The 16,481-nt window shown below is 35.6% G+C and overlaps 2 protein-coding genes across 3 annotated transcripts in view; both read left to right on the top strand.

Moving 5' to 3' along the window:
* LOC107732728 (type II inositol 1,4,5-trisphosphate 5-phosphatase-like) overlaps positions 1 to 533 on the top strand; it is a 31,091-nt gene extending 30,558 nt beyond the window's left edge. The window contains exon 22 of the mRNA XM_016544144.1: positions 173 to 533. Within this exon, the coding sequence (XP_016399630.1) occupies positions 173 to 312 (140 nt within the window). The 3' untranslated portion in view covers positions 313 to 533. The remainder of the gene's footprint in view (positions 1 to 172) is intronic.
* A 1,943-nt stretch (positions 534 to 2,476) lies between these two features.
* The window catches only part of LOC107732742 (metal regulatory transcription factor 1-like), a 28,462-nt gene continuing 14,457 nt past the window's right edge, over positions 2,477 to 16,481 (top strand). Inside the window, exons 1-6 of one of the 2 annotated variants that reach the window (XM_016544159.1) lie at positions 2,477 to 2,575; positions 2,983 to 3,062; positions 4,740 to 5,244; positions 10,674 to 10,912; positions 12,922 to 13,053; positions 13,280 to 13,353. In XM_016544159.1, coding sequence (XP_016399645.1) covers positions 3,040 to 3,062; positions 4,740 to 5,244; positions 10,674 to 10,912; positions 12,922 to 13,053; positions 13,280 to 13,353 — 973 coding nt within the window. In that variant the 5' untranslated portion in view covers positions 2,477 to 2,575; positions 2,983 to 3,039. Of the gene's footprint in view, positions 2,579 to 2,982; positions 3,063 to 4,739; positions 5,245 to 10,673; positions 10,913 to 12,921; positions 13,054 to 13,279; positions 13,354 to 16,481 lie in introns of both variants that reach the window. The other variant, XM_016544160.1, reaches the window with a different exon arrangement.

The following is a 16,481-nucleotide window of genomic DNA, read 5'->3' as shown; positions in this document are numbered from 1 at the left end:
TATTATAGTGTTATATTTCAATTTCACAAAGAAACGTGCAGCATTTTATCCAAGCAATAATAAAAGGACACATTTAATTTATAATTTGTCTTAAATCACATTTTGTTAAAAAAAATCGAATCGCAAGTTGAGTGAATCGTTACATCTCTACTCATTTGTCTTGTGTTTACAGCCCCGATCTTTGCTGGCATTTTGCTCCGGTCGCCCACAAAGCAAGATTCCACAGAGAAAAGAAAGGTGAAGGAGTTTTTCCAGCATTTCTTGGTCCAGATGCCCTCTGACAGAGACATTCATGATAAAATACCCGAATAATGTACTGCATCGTGTTGCCTTTATTATTTCACACGCCTGTTTTTATTCCAGGTTTCAGAATTATGTCGATATACTTTGTAGTTGCCATTTAATTCAAAGCATTTTAAACAGATATTGAAGCTAATTTGTTTTATTACAAAGCAAATGGGAGTTTTTATTGGAAAGATAATGGTTATTTAATTAAATATATTTGTATTTTGATGTTTGTAAATAAAAAAAACAGTTGTTCTTTTATATTAAATCTCAACAATTATAACAATCTCAGTGTTTGTCTTTTCCTTTTGTTTCTTCTAAATAATTGCTCATATTATTTAGTCGCTAAATCATTTAGAGAATGTAATTTAAATATTGAGGTATTAATCCATTATATATTTGTCTTTTTATTATATATAATCTTTTTATTATATATAATTTTTATTATATATAATCTCATTTTCAAGATTTTTTTTTAGACCAACCTAAATAAAGTATTAAAATAATAACTGGTTTAAAGACGATGTACATATGTTGGTAAACACAGCGTTTATTCCTCAAAACCATTACAAGTATTTCACAGTGATTCCAATATTGAGCATTTATTTTGATGATAACATCATATGTAATGAATATATATACATATATATACATACATACATACATATATATATATATATATGCAAATGAAATTCACTATTGAATGAATACGGTAACACTTGGGTCCATTAATAAGGTCCATTAGTTGACAGTAGTTAATGCATTAACTAACATTAACAATGAGCAATACATTTGTTACTGTATTTATTAATCTTTGTTAATATTATTAATATTAGTTAATAGAAGTACAAATTCGCATTGTTAGCTCAGGTCCATTAAATAATATTAACAAAACAACTATTGATTTTAATAATGAATTAGTAAATGTTGGAATTAACATCAACAAATGCTTTCTAAGTTTTTTCATTGCTAGTTCATGGTAACTAATGTAGTTATCTAATGCTAATAAACAGAAACTTGTAAAGTGTTACCATAAATACTAGTAAATAAACAATTTTGGTCATAATATGTTAATTTGGTCAAACTTTACAATAAGGTCAATTCGTTAATGCATGATTAGTTGCTAACTAACTAAGCAATATATTTTTACAGCATTTATTAATGTTAATGAATAAAAACACAATTGTTCATGTTAGTTCACAATGATAATATACGTTTGATTTTGAAAATGTATTAGTAAATGTAAAAATTAACATTAATAAATGCTACAGAAGCAGATAATTAATGTTAATGAGACGTACACTGCAGTCAAAAGTTTATTAACAGTAAGATTTTTAATGTTTTTAAAGAATTCTCTTCTGCTCACCAAGCCTGCATTTATTTGATCCGAAATACAGCAAAAGCAGTAATATTGTGAAATATTTATACTATTTAAAATAACTGCTTTCTATTTGAATATATTGTAAAATGTCATTTCAAATGTGATTTCAAAGCTGAATTTTCAGCATCATTACTCCAGTCTTCAGTGTCACGTGATCAATCATTCTAATATGCTGATATACATTTTTTATTATTATTATTATTTTTTTTTATTTATTTTTTTTTTAATTATTCATATTAACATTTATTAATATTTGAGGGTTTTTTCAGCATTCTTTGATGAATAGAAAGATCCAAAGATCAGCATTTATCTGAAATAAAAAGCTTTTGTAACATTATACACTATACCATTCAAAAGATTATTAATAATAATAAATGGTTTTTTGAGCAGCAAATCAGCATATTAGAATAATTTCAGAAGGATCATGTGACTGGAGTAATGATGCTGAAAATTCAGCTTTGAAATTACATTTTACAATATATTATTTAAAAAAAAATATTCAAAAAAATGTTGACTGGTAGTATTGTAAAGTGTTACCGTTAACCCAGTATAATTAACTGAGGTACTAGTCTACACAGTTCGCCAAAAACCCACACAATGCGCTAAACATGACAATAAAGTTGACTTTGATATGTTCGGAATAAATGTTTGCTGCTTGTTTACTAGTAGGTCGTTCAGATAACAGCAGATGTTGTGCTGTGAAGAATCTGTCAGTGCTGTGATGCTCCAGAGGAGCAGCTGATGTGAACCGCCTGAACGCTGGAGTGAAGTGAAGGGCTCTGACTTTAAACAGTGAACTGAACTGATCTGGAGTCTGTGTGCGCTGCTGTTCATGATGGTGCCGCTGGGGAGGAAAGAAGACAGGACCCGATACACAACATTACAGAGGCCTCTAGCGTCTTTATAACACTGGTAAATACATCTAATAATTTTAATCTGCTTGATTTTGCGGTATAAGAGTGTGTCGGTGTCGTTCAGGTGTTTTAATGGCTTGTCTCAGTTTCAGTAGAGTTTCTGTTCAATGCTAACGGGTTGAATCTGTTAGCACACATCCACCCTGTATGCTTAAACCATCACTTATTCGCCGTGTCCAAAGTATTTTACACTTTAACCGGTTAAAGCGACAAATTAACTGCGCTTGTGTCTAACGATATGATCTATAAACTAGTGCTAATGGCGTGCTAACGAAGCTAACGCCTGTCATTGATGTGAATGAAGACCCTGCTAGCACATTAGCCTGTTAGCTTCTCAGTGCATTCTTAATAAAACACGACCGTTTTAAGTGATTATATTAAATATGTGTTGCTTAATTATTTCCGTGCTTTTGTCTTCGGGATATTATTAATGTTGACCGGACAAAGGCAGATGAACTAATGACTGGAGCTTCAATACACAGGTGAGCTAAACAGTTAGCAGTACTTGACATGCCAGTTTGTTTTTATTAGAATATTTCCAGTTTAAGCTGAATATGATTTATGAGTGGATGTCATTAAGGACTGCATGTTTTAAGGTCTCGGGTTTCTCTATGTGTGTTCAAATTGATAAATGTGAATGTTTTCGTGTCTGACTTGTGGCTGTCATCAATGTCAATGTGAACATGGAAACTTCTAGAAAGTGTCCAGAATGACAGAAGCCTCGGGAGTCGTATAAACTCACCTGCTTTAAAGGCTCATTGTGTAATATTATGAGGGTTTTTTGTTGTCACAGTATGTCCATCGCTTTGAGACATAATGTCCTCTTTGTAACTGTTATAGGAGTATGAGAAAGGCATTCATAGTGTACACTGTGAGCCTTACATATCGCCCCAGTCAGCTGCCTTCCTAGACTGCATTTTTGGGCATAATAACTAGTCAGCTGTTTTCCTAGACAGTGTTTTTGGGTATAATAACCTAATGAGCTTCCCACCTAGAGCATTTCGAGCATCATGAGATGGTACGCTGCCTTCCTAGACAGAATTTATGGCCATTATAACCTAGTAAGGTGTCTTTCTAGATAACGTCGTAATCTTAAAACCTTTTATCATCATTTTCAGTGTTGACTCATAATGAACATAATGATGTCCAAAGTGCTGTCTAGGTAGTCAGCTCAGCTAGGTTTTGCGACACAGCCGGTGTGTTTGGGTCATTTTTGTTTTAGGTTGACCATTGTGTGTGTATTTGTTATAGGTACATGGCAACAGTGTTTTCAGTTTACAAATGCACCTTTACCCTTATTGTTTTGTTGTTACTCTAACACCAGCCAAAAATAGTTTCCCTGCATTGTCCTAGTTTCTCGTGACAGTACGAGACACGGTACTATTTTTCCAAAACATTACATTATTTGTTATTTATATTAGAATACAATTTATTACAACCATACTGTAAAACTTATACGTGGATATGTAATTTTCATAGTAATTATGCTGGTTTAAATGTACAGAAAATTACAAATGAGCATTTTTATTTCTTGATAATGCACAGTTGCACACATTAATAGTTCTTGACATTTCCTCATTGTTCCTCATTTAACAATGAGGACCCGCGGTTATTATAACGATTCAACGAGGAACAGTGTTAATATTTTGATTTAACCTTTTATATTTTCAATTTTCCTTTTAAATTTATTTGAATTTTTATTTAGATTTTATGTGCTTGTCATTTTATTTGTTTTTTTATATTTTTATTTAGTTTTAATTTATTTTTATAACATTTTTTCTTTTGATATTTATATCCAATTTTATTTCAGATTTATTTCATTTACTGAAAACTATTTTTAATTGTTGTTTTTTTTTAAGTTTTAAGTTTTTCATTGATATCTATAGCTTATATTATTTCAGCTGCATTTGATTTACTGAAAACTATTTTTAATAGTTTAAGTTTTTCATCTGATATTTATATCTTATTTTATTTCACCTTTATTTTAATTACCAAAATTTTTTTTTAATAGTTTCAGTATTAATTGACAATGACTGCACTATGAAGAAGTCAGTTGCCAGTTCAGTCCATGATTCAGGCCGATAAATCCGGTTTTCAGTTTGATTACCTGACATTGTGTACTATGAATATTGTCTTTAACCTCTTTAAACTTATTCCAGCCGCAACAAAAGCAAGCACGAGGACACAAATCCAGGACTGAGCTCCTCCATCAGGATCATGGGAGAGAATGGCCCTCTCACGGAGACAGCCATGCTCTTTGAGGACGAGGAAGAGGATGTGGACAAACTGGACCATGAGGAGGAAGATGAGGACAAGATGGCCGACTATGACAAAGACAACGGCATAATCTCGGGACCCTCGTCCTCCTCGGGAAGGGTCTACGATCGCACCACTGTGCTCATCGAGCAAGACCCCATCCGCCTGGACGAGGAGGGTGAGGAGGACTGCATGGCCTTCCTGCCGGATGGAGAGGGCGAGGGAGACGAGGGCTCTCTGGCCTTCATAGGTGACCCGGATGGCATGTCACAGGGATACATACACCACACCATCTCACCAGACCAGATACAGTTCATCATCAACCCGGGTTCCACCCCTATGCCGCGAAACATCGAGGGCGCAACGCTGACGCTACACTCCGAGTGCCCCGAGACCAAGCAGAGAGAGGTGAGCAGCTTCATGCTGTGTGTTATATGACAGAGCATTACTTTGAAGGGATAGTTCACCCAAAAATGAAAATGTTGTCATTAATTGCTCACCCTCATGTCGTTCTAAACCCGTAAGACCTTCGTTCATCTTCAGAACACAAATGAAGATATTTTTGATGAAATCCGAGAGCTTTCTGATATAGACAGCAATGCAACTGAAACATTCAAGGCCCAGAAAGGTAGTAAGGACATCGTTAAAATAGTCCATGTGACATCAGTGGTTCAACCGTAATTTTATGAAGCTACAAGAATACTTTTTGTACGCGAAGAAAACTAAAATAAGGACTTTATTCAACTATTTCTTCTCTTCCGTTCACGAGAGTACCACGTTATTTTGGTTTTCTTTGCACTCAGAAAGTATTCTCGTAGCTTCATAACATTTGGTTGAACCACTGATGTCACATGGAATATTTTATCGATGTCCTTAATACCTTTCTGGGCCTTGACTGTGGTAGTTCCCTTGCTGTCTATGCAGGTTCAGAAAACTCTCGTTCTGTGTTCTGAAGATGAACCGAAGGTCTTACGGGTTTGGAACGACTTGAGGGTGAGTAATAAATGACAGAATTTTCATTTTTGGGTGAACTGTCCCTTTAAAATGACGACCCTCGTTGTTTTGTTTGTGTTAAATCTGGTTGTACCGGTAAGGCCAGTTGCGTGTCCATCAGTCACACATTATTTGAGCGATCTGCTTGTTCAGTGGAAGCAAATCAGATAAGCTGGGATAGGGGATGTGTGTGTTTGCATGGGGCGTTCATCCCCACAGGATCTGTGTTTCCACATGATTTCACATCAGAGCTCTGGATCCAGCCGTCCTCTGCTCTTATGGCTGGTTGCTGCTTCAGTAAACGTCTGCGAGTCTGGCAAAATCACAAGATGCCTGTGTTTTTGCACAACCTAGACCTCACAATTAGGGCTGGGCGATATAGTTAAAAAATGTATCAACGATATAATGTTTCATATCGTTCGGTATCGATAATTATTGACATTTTTTATAACCTTTTTAAAAACAAAGAGCAATAGAAAAAAAGTTTAAATTTAACCACTGTATTTTTAAATTAACCCAATTTAATGAGACAAACAACAAATATTTTTGTTTTAACAGTCAAACTCACAATAAAAAATTAACAAATATCTAATTTCTTAAATTAACTCATATAAATCAAATATAATTTCGTAAATTGCATAAACAATTATGAACAAAACAGCATCATGTATTTGCATCATGCTTAATACAAAGAGCCGAATCGCCCATCACGCATATTGCATTGAAAAACATAAGAGACGCAGTGAAAAGGAATAAAACTCCAAATTCGCGACGTGTGTTCTAAAAGTTTAAACTGTTTTAACTTTGCATGGCTACATCTCTTGTGTGAGACGCGAGTGCAGCAGTCATATTTGTCTGTCTAAAAATGCGCTGAATATGCGTTCTGTGTGAATGGCTTGGTTTCGGTTTTCACCTAGTCAAGATCTTCTCCGCATTGAGCTTTCACCTAATCAAGATCTTCTCCACATTGAGCTTCTATATTTCTCTAATATTTTGAATGCATAACACAGCAGCGGCGCGTCTCGTGGGCTAGACTAACAAAACATTCAAATGCAACGTCACTTACACCATTATCACCGCATCTCGTGCTCCACTAATATTAATAATATAATATAATATTAATATTTTTATCGCCCAGGCCTACTCACAATGGTCCTAACCACATACTAAACATCCAGTCTGTAAGTCAGTGAGATGTTAATGCACTAACCACTTGGATTTAAACTTGGTTTTAACTGATTCTAGGGACCTATGAAATTCAGTTTTATTTGATCCAAAATTCTATTTTATTATATTTTTCCCTCCAAATTCTGTGTTTTCCATTTTAATTTTTTCAAGATTTCATTTTGATGGTTTCGTTCAATTTTAATAATCAAAACGCATGTCTAATTAATTGAATTCATAAGGCTATAACAATCTAATAATGTATTAAAATAATAGTGCCCTATGAAATATGTTTTATTTTGTTCCAAATTCCATGTTTTCCATTTTGATTTCTTTGGGTTCTGTTTTAATGGTTTAAATAGATTTTAATACTCAAAAAATATGTCTAATTAATTAAGTTATTAAAATGTTAACAGCAATAGTGCCCTATGAAATACATTTTATTTTACATTTTATTTATGACGACATCACGGAGCTGGTGGATGTTAGAGACCTTGAGATGCTCCACCTTCCGTTTGAGGATGCCCATGCTTGGCCAATCCATCACCTTTACCCTCAGCTTCTTTAGCAAGGCAGTGGTCGTCTTGGAGGTGTGTTTGGGGTCATTATCATGTTGGAATACTCCCCTGCGGCCCAGTCTCAAGGGAGGGGATCATGCTCTGCTTCAGTATGTCATAGTACATGTTGGCATTCATGGTTCCCTCACTGTTTTTTTTTAATATAGTAAAAACAAAATTATTGTTAAATATGAAATGTAAAATAGTTGTTTCTATTTCAATATATTTTAAAATGTAATTTAAAGTGTAGCCTAGTTTATTTGAAATAGAAATCTTTTGTAACATTATAAATGTCTTTACTGTCTCTTTGATCAATTGAATGCGTCTTTGTTAAATAAAACTATTATTTTCTTTAAAAAAAATTTAAAAAAACGTCTTACTGATGCCAAACTTGTGAGTGCTTAGTTTACATAATAATTGTGTAGTTTTAAAATAAGTAATAATTGGCAGGGCTGTCAATCATGCCTATGCTAATTTAAAACAAACTAAGCTTCAAAGATCTGGATAACGTTATAGTTAGTAGTAGGACAAATACAAAGTATAAATGAGGATAAAAGTCAGATTTGGGCTAGATTTTAGCCTTAAAGTGGGTAGGACATTTCCAGAACTAATGAAGTAAGGTGTGTTTTTTGAGTTACTGATGTGTATTGTGTAGGTTGTCTGTGTGTATGCCTGTTATAAGCAGAGAGAGAGAGAGAGAGAGATCAGCATTATCTCATGGTCTGATGTTCTTTGCTCCTGGGAACAGAGACGTCTGTACGACAAGAGATTTCGCTGCTGAATACTGATCAGTGGCTTGATGTGAAAGAGTCTGTTTGCTGCTCAAACGCACACACAGAGGCGCGGGTCATTCAGGGCCACACGTAAACCACTCAGAATAGTGTTCGGTGTTTCCCAAACACAGCAGGACACGCTTTGTTGATCCACTGTTGGCAGCTTATGAAAGATTTGAGCAGAATTCTTCACACAGAATAAAAAAAATAACTCCTGATATTGTAATCTTGATTGTTGATTAATATAACTTATTTTGTTTAGGGCAACTGCATGCTATATTTTTGTATTTATTCTACACATAAAAAAAAACCTGTTAATACATCAGTAATTCTAGACCAGAGATGTTGAAACCAGGTCCAGAATTGGCCCTTGATGCCCTTTGATCTGTCCCGCCATGCCGTATAACAAGAGAGTGGGGAAAATAGGCAAGAAAACAAGCCACTGAAGTATATCTTCCTTTCTAATTTGTCTTTTTGTTTTAAAATGTTTTGTTTTATTTTTGCATGGAACTAAAGAATATAAGTGAACTTAATTTTTCTTTTTTTAATGTAATTTATATCATATACAACTGTTCAAAAGTTTGGGACCATTAAAATGTTTTAATGTCTTTGAAAGAAGTCTCTTCTGCTCACTAAGACTGCATTTATTTGATCAAATATACAGTAAAAACAGTAAAATTGAGAAATATTATTACAATTTAAAACTCTTTTCTATGTGAATATGTTGTAAAATGTAAATGATTCCTGTGAATTTTCAGCATCATTACTTCAGTCTTCAGTGTCGCATGATCCTTCAGAAATCATCCTAATATGCTGATTTGCTGCTCAAGAAACATTTCTTATATTCCATGTTGAAATAAGTTGTGCTGCTTAATATTTTAGTAAAAACTGATACCATTAATTTTTTTTTTTTCAGGATTCTTTACGTTTAAAAAAGCAGCATTTATTTAGCAGCATGAAAACAAAACGTTCTACCATTAAATAGGTTATAAACAGAAAGCGAGCAATGTGACTTTGTTAGAAAGCTCACATCACACTATAAGGTGATATCATCACACTGGAAATGAAAGGTCAAGTCAAATGCATTGCATCGTGGGATACAGTGTTCCATGCAGTGTGCTCTGTTGCGTACTGCACCTTTAGTTAAATGTAGCAGGTGATATTCTGTGCATGCAGAAAATGTGCACAGGCCTACTATGCGCAGTATGCATGCTGCAGAAGTTGTATCAGTAATATGGCAAACATTGGCCAGTACTATGACAGGAAATGAAGAGAGAAGAAGTAGTGGGTGGATTGGGAAATGTCATGAGCCGGATTGGATGTCATGTTGTACACATGAGCACCACGGGTAGCACCATGTGAGTTAACCACTAGGTTACATCTCTGACCAGTATGCCACTTAAGGGAATAGTTCACCCGAAAATGAAAATCTACTCACCCTCATTCACAATGTAGATGGGTTTTGTTTCTTCATCGGAACAGATTTAGAGAAATTTTGTATTACATCACCAGTGGATCCTCTGCACTGCAGTGAATGGGTGCCGTCAGAATGAGAGTCCAAACAGCTGATAAAAACATCACAATAATCCACACCACTCCAGTACATCAGTTAACGTCTTGTAAGGTGAAAACTGCTTGTTTGTAAGAAGCAAATCCATCATTAAGGCATTTGTAACTTTAAAACCATTGCTTCCGGCTAAAAGTCCTCAATCCATAATAATGCTTTCTGCAGTAAAACAATCGTCTCGTCTGAATCGGGAGAGAAATCTGCACAGATCAAGCACTGTTTACAAGTGAAAACCGTTCTGAACAAATATGTGCACGGATTTTAATGTTTGAGGACAACCGGAAGCGTTATTATGATGGATTTGTGTTTTGGCCAGAAGTGACACTTAAAAACATCTTGATGAATTTGTTTCTCACAAACACACAGCTTTTCACTTCACAAGGCATTAACTGATGGACTGGAGTGGTGTGGATTACTTGTGGATTATTGTGATGTTTTTATTCTCCAAATCTGTTCTGATGATCAAACAAACTCATCAAAATCCAGGATGGCCTGAAGATGAGAACGTTTTCAGAAAAGTTTCATTTTTGAGTGAAATATTCTTTTAACCACAAGTGATTAGAAAGAAATGTAAATTGATAAATTTGTCATTCTATTACATGTATATTTTAGATCGAATATGTTTTGTTCGTTGTAGAGCCTGGCATCTGTGAGAGGATGTTGTTTGTGGAAGTTTGGCAAAAAGGAAACATTATGTTCATCTGAGTCATGCTTTTTGTTCTCTATTGTAGATTTTCTTGTCCATCTCTTTGTAACCATTGGCTCTTTCTATCCATCTCTCAGGTGAAGCGATACCAATGCATGTTCGAGGGCTGTACGCGCACCTACAGCACGGCGGGAAACCTGCGCACGCATCAGAAAACGCACCGCGGTGAATACACGTTCGTGTGCAACCAGCAGGGCTGCGGCAAAGCCTTCCTCACGTCCTACAGCCTGAAGATCCACGTCCGCGTCCACACAAAAGAGAAGCCCTTTGAGTGTGACGTCCAGGGCTGTGAGAAAGCCTTCAACACACTCTACAGGTGAACTTGAGGATGAGACACTATTTATTCATTTTACACTTACATGCTTAAGTAGCTGCTAAGCCTTGTGGGCTTTGCTGTTAGACAGCGATTGCATTGTATTGATCACAGCGTGCAGGTCTCACAGAAGCTCATCCTCATGTGACTGCTAGCCTGAAGTCACAGATCTGCCGTCACCCACTTCCTGTCAGCCTCTTTTCGCTAATGTCCTGCACCATCAGATATGTATTTACACGACTGATAAATCGGAATCTTTGTCCTAACCAGCCACAGCACCACCAAACGAAGAGTGCAGGTTGCTTTAATGGTTTCTTGGGTTTGATTTCTGTATCACACTGCGTCTCCCCGTTCAGAGTGAAATCACACTCTCTTCATATAATAAACATTAAATACCTTATTGATTGTCTGTGTCACATCACCGTAAAACTGGGTATTGACACATATTTCGCAATTCAATTTGCACATTCTTGATTCGATTTGATTCAGTATCGATTCATCAGGTACAGTACATGTAAATTTGTCTTAAGGAAAAAAATCTTTATCAACAAATGCTGAAATGATACAGGGAACCCTGTCATTTTGTCAACGCTGTGCATTACAATAATATTAAAGGTTAAAATGAACCTTTAGTTAATTAACCAAATAGTCCAAACTATTAAGTTCAGTTGAAATTTTTATGTTTACAAACAAACAAATTAAATTAAATGCTTTTAATTTTTTTAAAGGAAAATAATGGTTTCTATTTTAATATCCTTTAAAATATAATTTATTTCTGTGATGCAAAGCTGAATTTCTATCAGCCATTACTCCAGTATAAAGTGTGAAATGATCCTTAAGAAATCATTCTAATATGCTGATTTATTATTAGAATTATCAGTGCTGGAAGCTGTTGTGCTGCCGAATTTTTTGGGGGAAACTACGATACTTTTTTCAGGATTCTTTGATGAATAAAACGTTAAAAAGAACAGAATTTATTCAAAATATAAATATTTTCTAACAACAACAATTTAACACATGACCCTGAAGACTGGAGTAATGATGCTGAAAATTCAGCTTTGATCACAGCAATAAATTAGATTTGAAAGTATATTAAGATAGAAAAACATTAATTTACATCATAATAATATTTCACAATATTAAATTTGTTCCTGTATTTTTGATCAAATAAATGCAGCCTTGATGAGCATAAGAAACTCCTGTAAAAAACATAAAAAATCATTCTGATCCCAAACTTTTGAGTGGTAGTGTGTATATATATATATATATTTAAATCATGGCTGTAATACAAAATGTTCTTTTTTTCATTGTTTTCATGACAGATTTGTTCAAACACATTAATCGATACATCACTACTAGATTAAGTAAGAATATAATAACTATGTAATATAGTGCACATATTTATCAAAATTCTCCTCTCTAAAGTAATTTGTTCTTTCTGACTAATAAGTTTATAGACATTAAATGGCTTTTCAGAGATAAATGTAACATGCCATTGTTTGCGTGCTGTTTTATTGACTTTACTGTCTTCATGTGGTTGAGTGATTAAATGAGACTTAATACATTTCATTAAGTTGTCAGTAATTTGACACCTTCTGATATTCATGTTTTTTTTATGCTATAACTAGTAATAAAGTCCTCTGCACTGCTGCTTCAATTGATCTCTTTGCAATATTAAAGAGTGTCAAAATGGCATTTATTAGCTGCATCTCATTTTGGAGGCTGCGTCGTCATTTGTCAGTTGATGATGAATACTTGATCTAAGAATCAATATCAACATCATTAAAATGAAGATTGATTAAAATGTATTAGTCAGTATTGTAAACCCAGCCCTTTTTTGTTGCTTGAAACTTGGTGAATTGCATCTAGTTACTTCAAAATGTTTGCTTAAAAATGAAAAATCTTCATTATTTGTTCACCCATACATAGTTCATTCATTTGTACTTTGTGTGAAGGTATCTGCTCAATGACTAAACCTGATCACTGCATGATTATTGCGTTGCTCTCATCAGACTGAAAGCACACCAGAGGCTGCACACTGGGAAGACATTTAACTGTGAATCAGAGGGATGCACCAAGTACTTCACCACACTCAGTGACCTGAGGAAGCACATCCGCACACACACAGGCGAAAAACCATTCCGGTGAGGAAAATCTGCTTGATTTATACAGCACCTGATCAGAGGTGTGATCAGAGCATTCACGCTGACAGTAGTTCAGAGCATTCACCTTGAATGTGCAGCAAGTATCATTGAAAGTGGAGACAGTGGTCTGCTTTCTGATACAGCTGGATACTGCAGGCATAAATTATAAATGTGGTTTGTTTGCGTGTTAGTAAAGTTTGAGGTGCTATTGTGTTTGTGTCTGCAGGTGTGATCATGATGGCTGTGGTAAGGCTTTCGCTGCTAGTCATCACCTGAAAACACATGTACGGACACACACTGGTAAGAAACTGGCAGTCCGTACCATAAATGAACTCAAAATGAAAGCAATACACTGAAAAAATCTTAAAACTTCTTTAACCCTCTAAAGCCTACTGTATCATATTTGATATGCTAATTTCTAAGGCCTCTAATTTATTAACATGATCAAAACTTTGCCTAAAAAACCTGTTGCACAATCTACCACATTCCTTCTGCCGTCTGATTGATAGTTTATACTTTTTTAGCAAGGAAAAGGCCTTTTAGTATAATTGTAAAAATTCAGCTCGTGGTTCACGTGACTTTATGCTGTGAAATCTTTCCTGACTTGTATAAAGTCAACATTAGAATAACTTTTATATTGTTAGTATTGTTTCAAGATAAACACTTACTGGACTGAAGCAACTTAGCTTCACTTGATTGTCCAGACATCATTTTTTAGAAAAAGCATGTTCAAATGTGAGTCAAATATGATCATCTGACTTTTGAGGAACGTTTATTTGTTCATCTCTCAATCACCATTGTATTGCATTGCATTATATGTTTTGAAACTACAGAGCTTTGATCACACAACTAAGCATTTGAATCTCATATAACTGATATTTATATCATTTTATGTAAGTAGTTTGCTATAATATTATAACGAATTTCAACCTCTCAGAATTTCATCTTAGTTTTTGGCCATATAAATATTAGCAAGTGCACCAAATTGAGTATTTCTGCTTAGTTTGGGCCTCTGAATAAAACTGAGCTGTTTTCCCTCTTTGAATATGAGCTCCATAGTCACGCTAAATCATATTGTATCATAAAGTCATAAAAGCCTGATAAATCAAATATTATACTCAACCAAAAACACTTATGTTGAAACACTTAGAAACACTTCTCTTTTACCTTTTGTCTAAAGCAGGGGTCACCAAACTCGGTCCTTGAGGGCCGGTGTCCTGCAGAGTTTAGCTCCAACTTGCCTCAACACACACACCTGGAAGTTTCAAGTATACCTAGCAAGACTTTGATTAGCTGCTTCAGGTGTGTTTGATTAGGGTTGGAGCTAAACTCTGCAGGACACTGGCCCTCCAGGACCGAGTTTGGTGACCCCTGGCCTAAAGGTTCCTTTTAAAAAATTAAACATTTCTGACCATTATTTCATTATTTTCATCTGCCTTTACAGGGTTAATCTCTTACAGAGGTCATACTATACAGTTTTGTAGCTGTTCTTTTGAACTTTCTATCACAGTTTCCACAAAAATATGCAGCAGCACATTGATACAAATCTGAAATGTTTTTTGAGCATGAAATCAGCATTTTAGAATGATTTCTGAAGGATCGTGTGACACTGAAGACTGGAGTAATGATGCTGAAAATTCAGCTTTGGTCACAGCAATAATTAACATTTTTAACTGTATTAAAATAGAAACAAGTTTGTAATAATTTGTATTAAATTGTAATAATAGTTCAAATCTTACTGTATTTTTTTAATCAAATGAATGCAGCCTTGCTGAGGATAAAAGGCATCTAACTTGTAAAATTAAATGATTGTTATTGATACAGATAGTGGTACAAACAGTATAGAGAAGACACTTAAAATGCTTTAGCAAAACTGTTACTAAAATAAAATGAAAATATAAAAATAAAAACTAATTCAAACTCTTAATAAAAACTACAATAGTATTTCAATAATACTAAAGTGAAACATTGTAAAAAATCTGGTTTAAATGTCTGTAAAATTCTTCTTAATAAATACTTAAGTAAATGAATCTGGCCTTATTTCCAAAAAAAAAAATTTTGTTTAGACGCGAGAACTTCTCCAGTTCTTCTCTTATGGTCTCCTTTTCTGTTCCAGGAGAGAAGCCGTTTTTCTGTCCGAGCGATGGCTGTGAGAAGACCTTCAGCTCTCAGTACAGCCTGAAGAGTCACATTCGGGGTCATGATAAAGGTCCAGCATTCACCGTGAGCAGTCATTCGCTGTCAGAGGTGCACACTCACACAATCACAGCCCGCTCTGGCTGCTTTGTTACATGGCCGCTTCAGGACAGTGGTCTTAATTGATACTGTTGTACTTGTTCTATTGCAGGATGCGAATCACTCACTGTGCCTCAGTGATTTGAGCCTCATTTCCACAGACTCTGAGATCCAGGAGAACCACAATGTGAGTGACGTCCTCATTTACACAGAGCTGTTTTCAGTCGTCTCTCAGATACGAGTTCATCTCAGCACATATTCGTGTCTCAGTCTCAGGGTTTGGATCTGAACAGCGTCACCCCCATACGAATCTTTGAGCTGATGTTCCAGAGTCCTGAGAACAGTGTCAGCCCGGACGACCCGAAGCCCACAGGCAAGAACTTTTAGAGCTCACTGTGTTCAAAAACACCGGGTCATTCCTGTTATGTAGTACGGTTTGAATAAGTGAACAAGCATTTGTTAGTGTTTTGTGTAATCTATTAATTATTTTTGAGTATACCAGACTTTCAGAGATTTTCTCAGGCACTTGAAATTTATACTATAAACATGATAGAAACATGTTAACTAGGGTTGGGCCAATAGACGATGGCTGACAGACATCACGATTTTAAGCCGGCATCGTGATTCCCCTCCAACTATGTGCTGTGCTGAACACACGTTCAGATGGCGCACTGGTAGCACATATGCACAGATATTTACACGTGGTGTTAGTCATGATAGGGCACTGTCCTTGGTTAGCTTTCCACCAAGTTAGTGGGTCTTCTTCTCCATCAATAGCCATTTCCAGTACGTATATCGACATCTCTGCTTCACCATTTTGAGCAGCGGTGAGCAAGGCTGCTGTAGCTGCTCTTTTCCCAAGAAGGCTGCCCAGTGAACCCTTTTTCTTCTTGGGTGGGGTGCCAGCACCTGATTTCTCTCTTCTCTCGCTCGCTTGTTGCGGACCGGGTGTCAGACTTGCACGTGTTTCTGCTGCAGCCGCCATCTCTGCTACCAGCTCAGTTTTTGTGGCACTTAGCTCGGGTGGCTTCATGTGATCCCTATATTTTCTCTGGTCAAGCAAGGTTGCTTTGATCATCTTCTGGGTGGCATCATGGCCATATTTGCCTTCCATCTGCTCCAAGATGACGCGCTTCAGGTCGGCTGTGAGTTTGGCATCCTGCTCTGACTTCTCCAGCACACCTTCCAGGTGT

This window comes from Sinocyclocheilus rhinocerous, unplaced genomic scaffold, assembly GCF_001515625.1.
Source record: "Sinocyclocheilus rhinocerous isolate Xijiao unplaced genomic scaffold, SAMN03320098_v1.1 scaffold369, whole genome shotgun sequence".
NCBI classification, from domain to species: domain Eukaryota; kingdom Metazoa; phylum Chordata; class Actinopteri; order Cypriniformes; family Cyprinidae; genus Sinocyclocheilus; species Sinocyclocheilus rhinocerous.
Note: the sequence above shows the minus strand (reverse complement) of the source record. Positions and strands in the feature narration are given on the sequence as shown.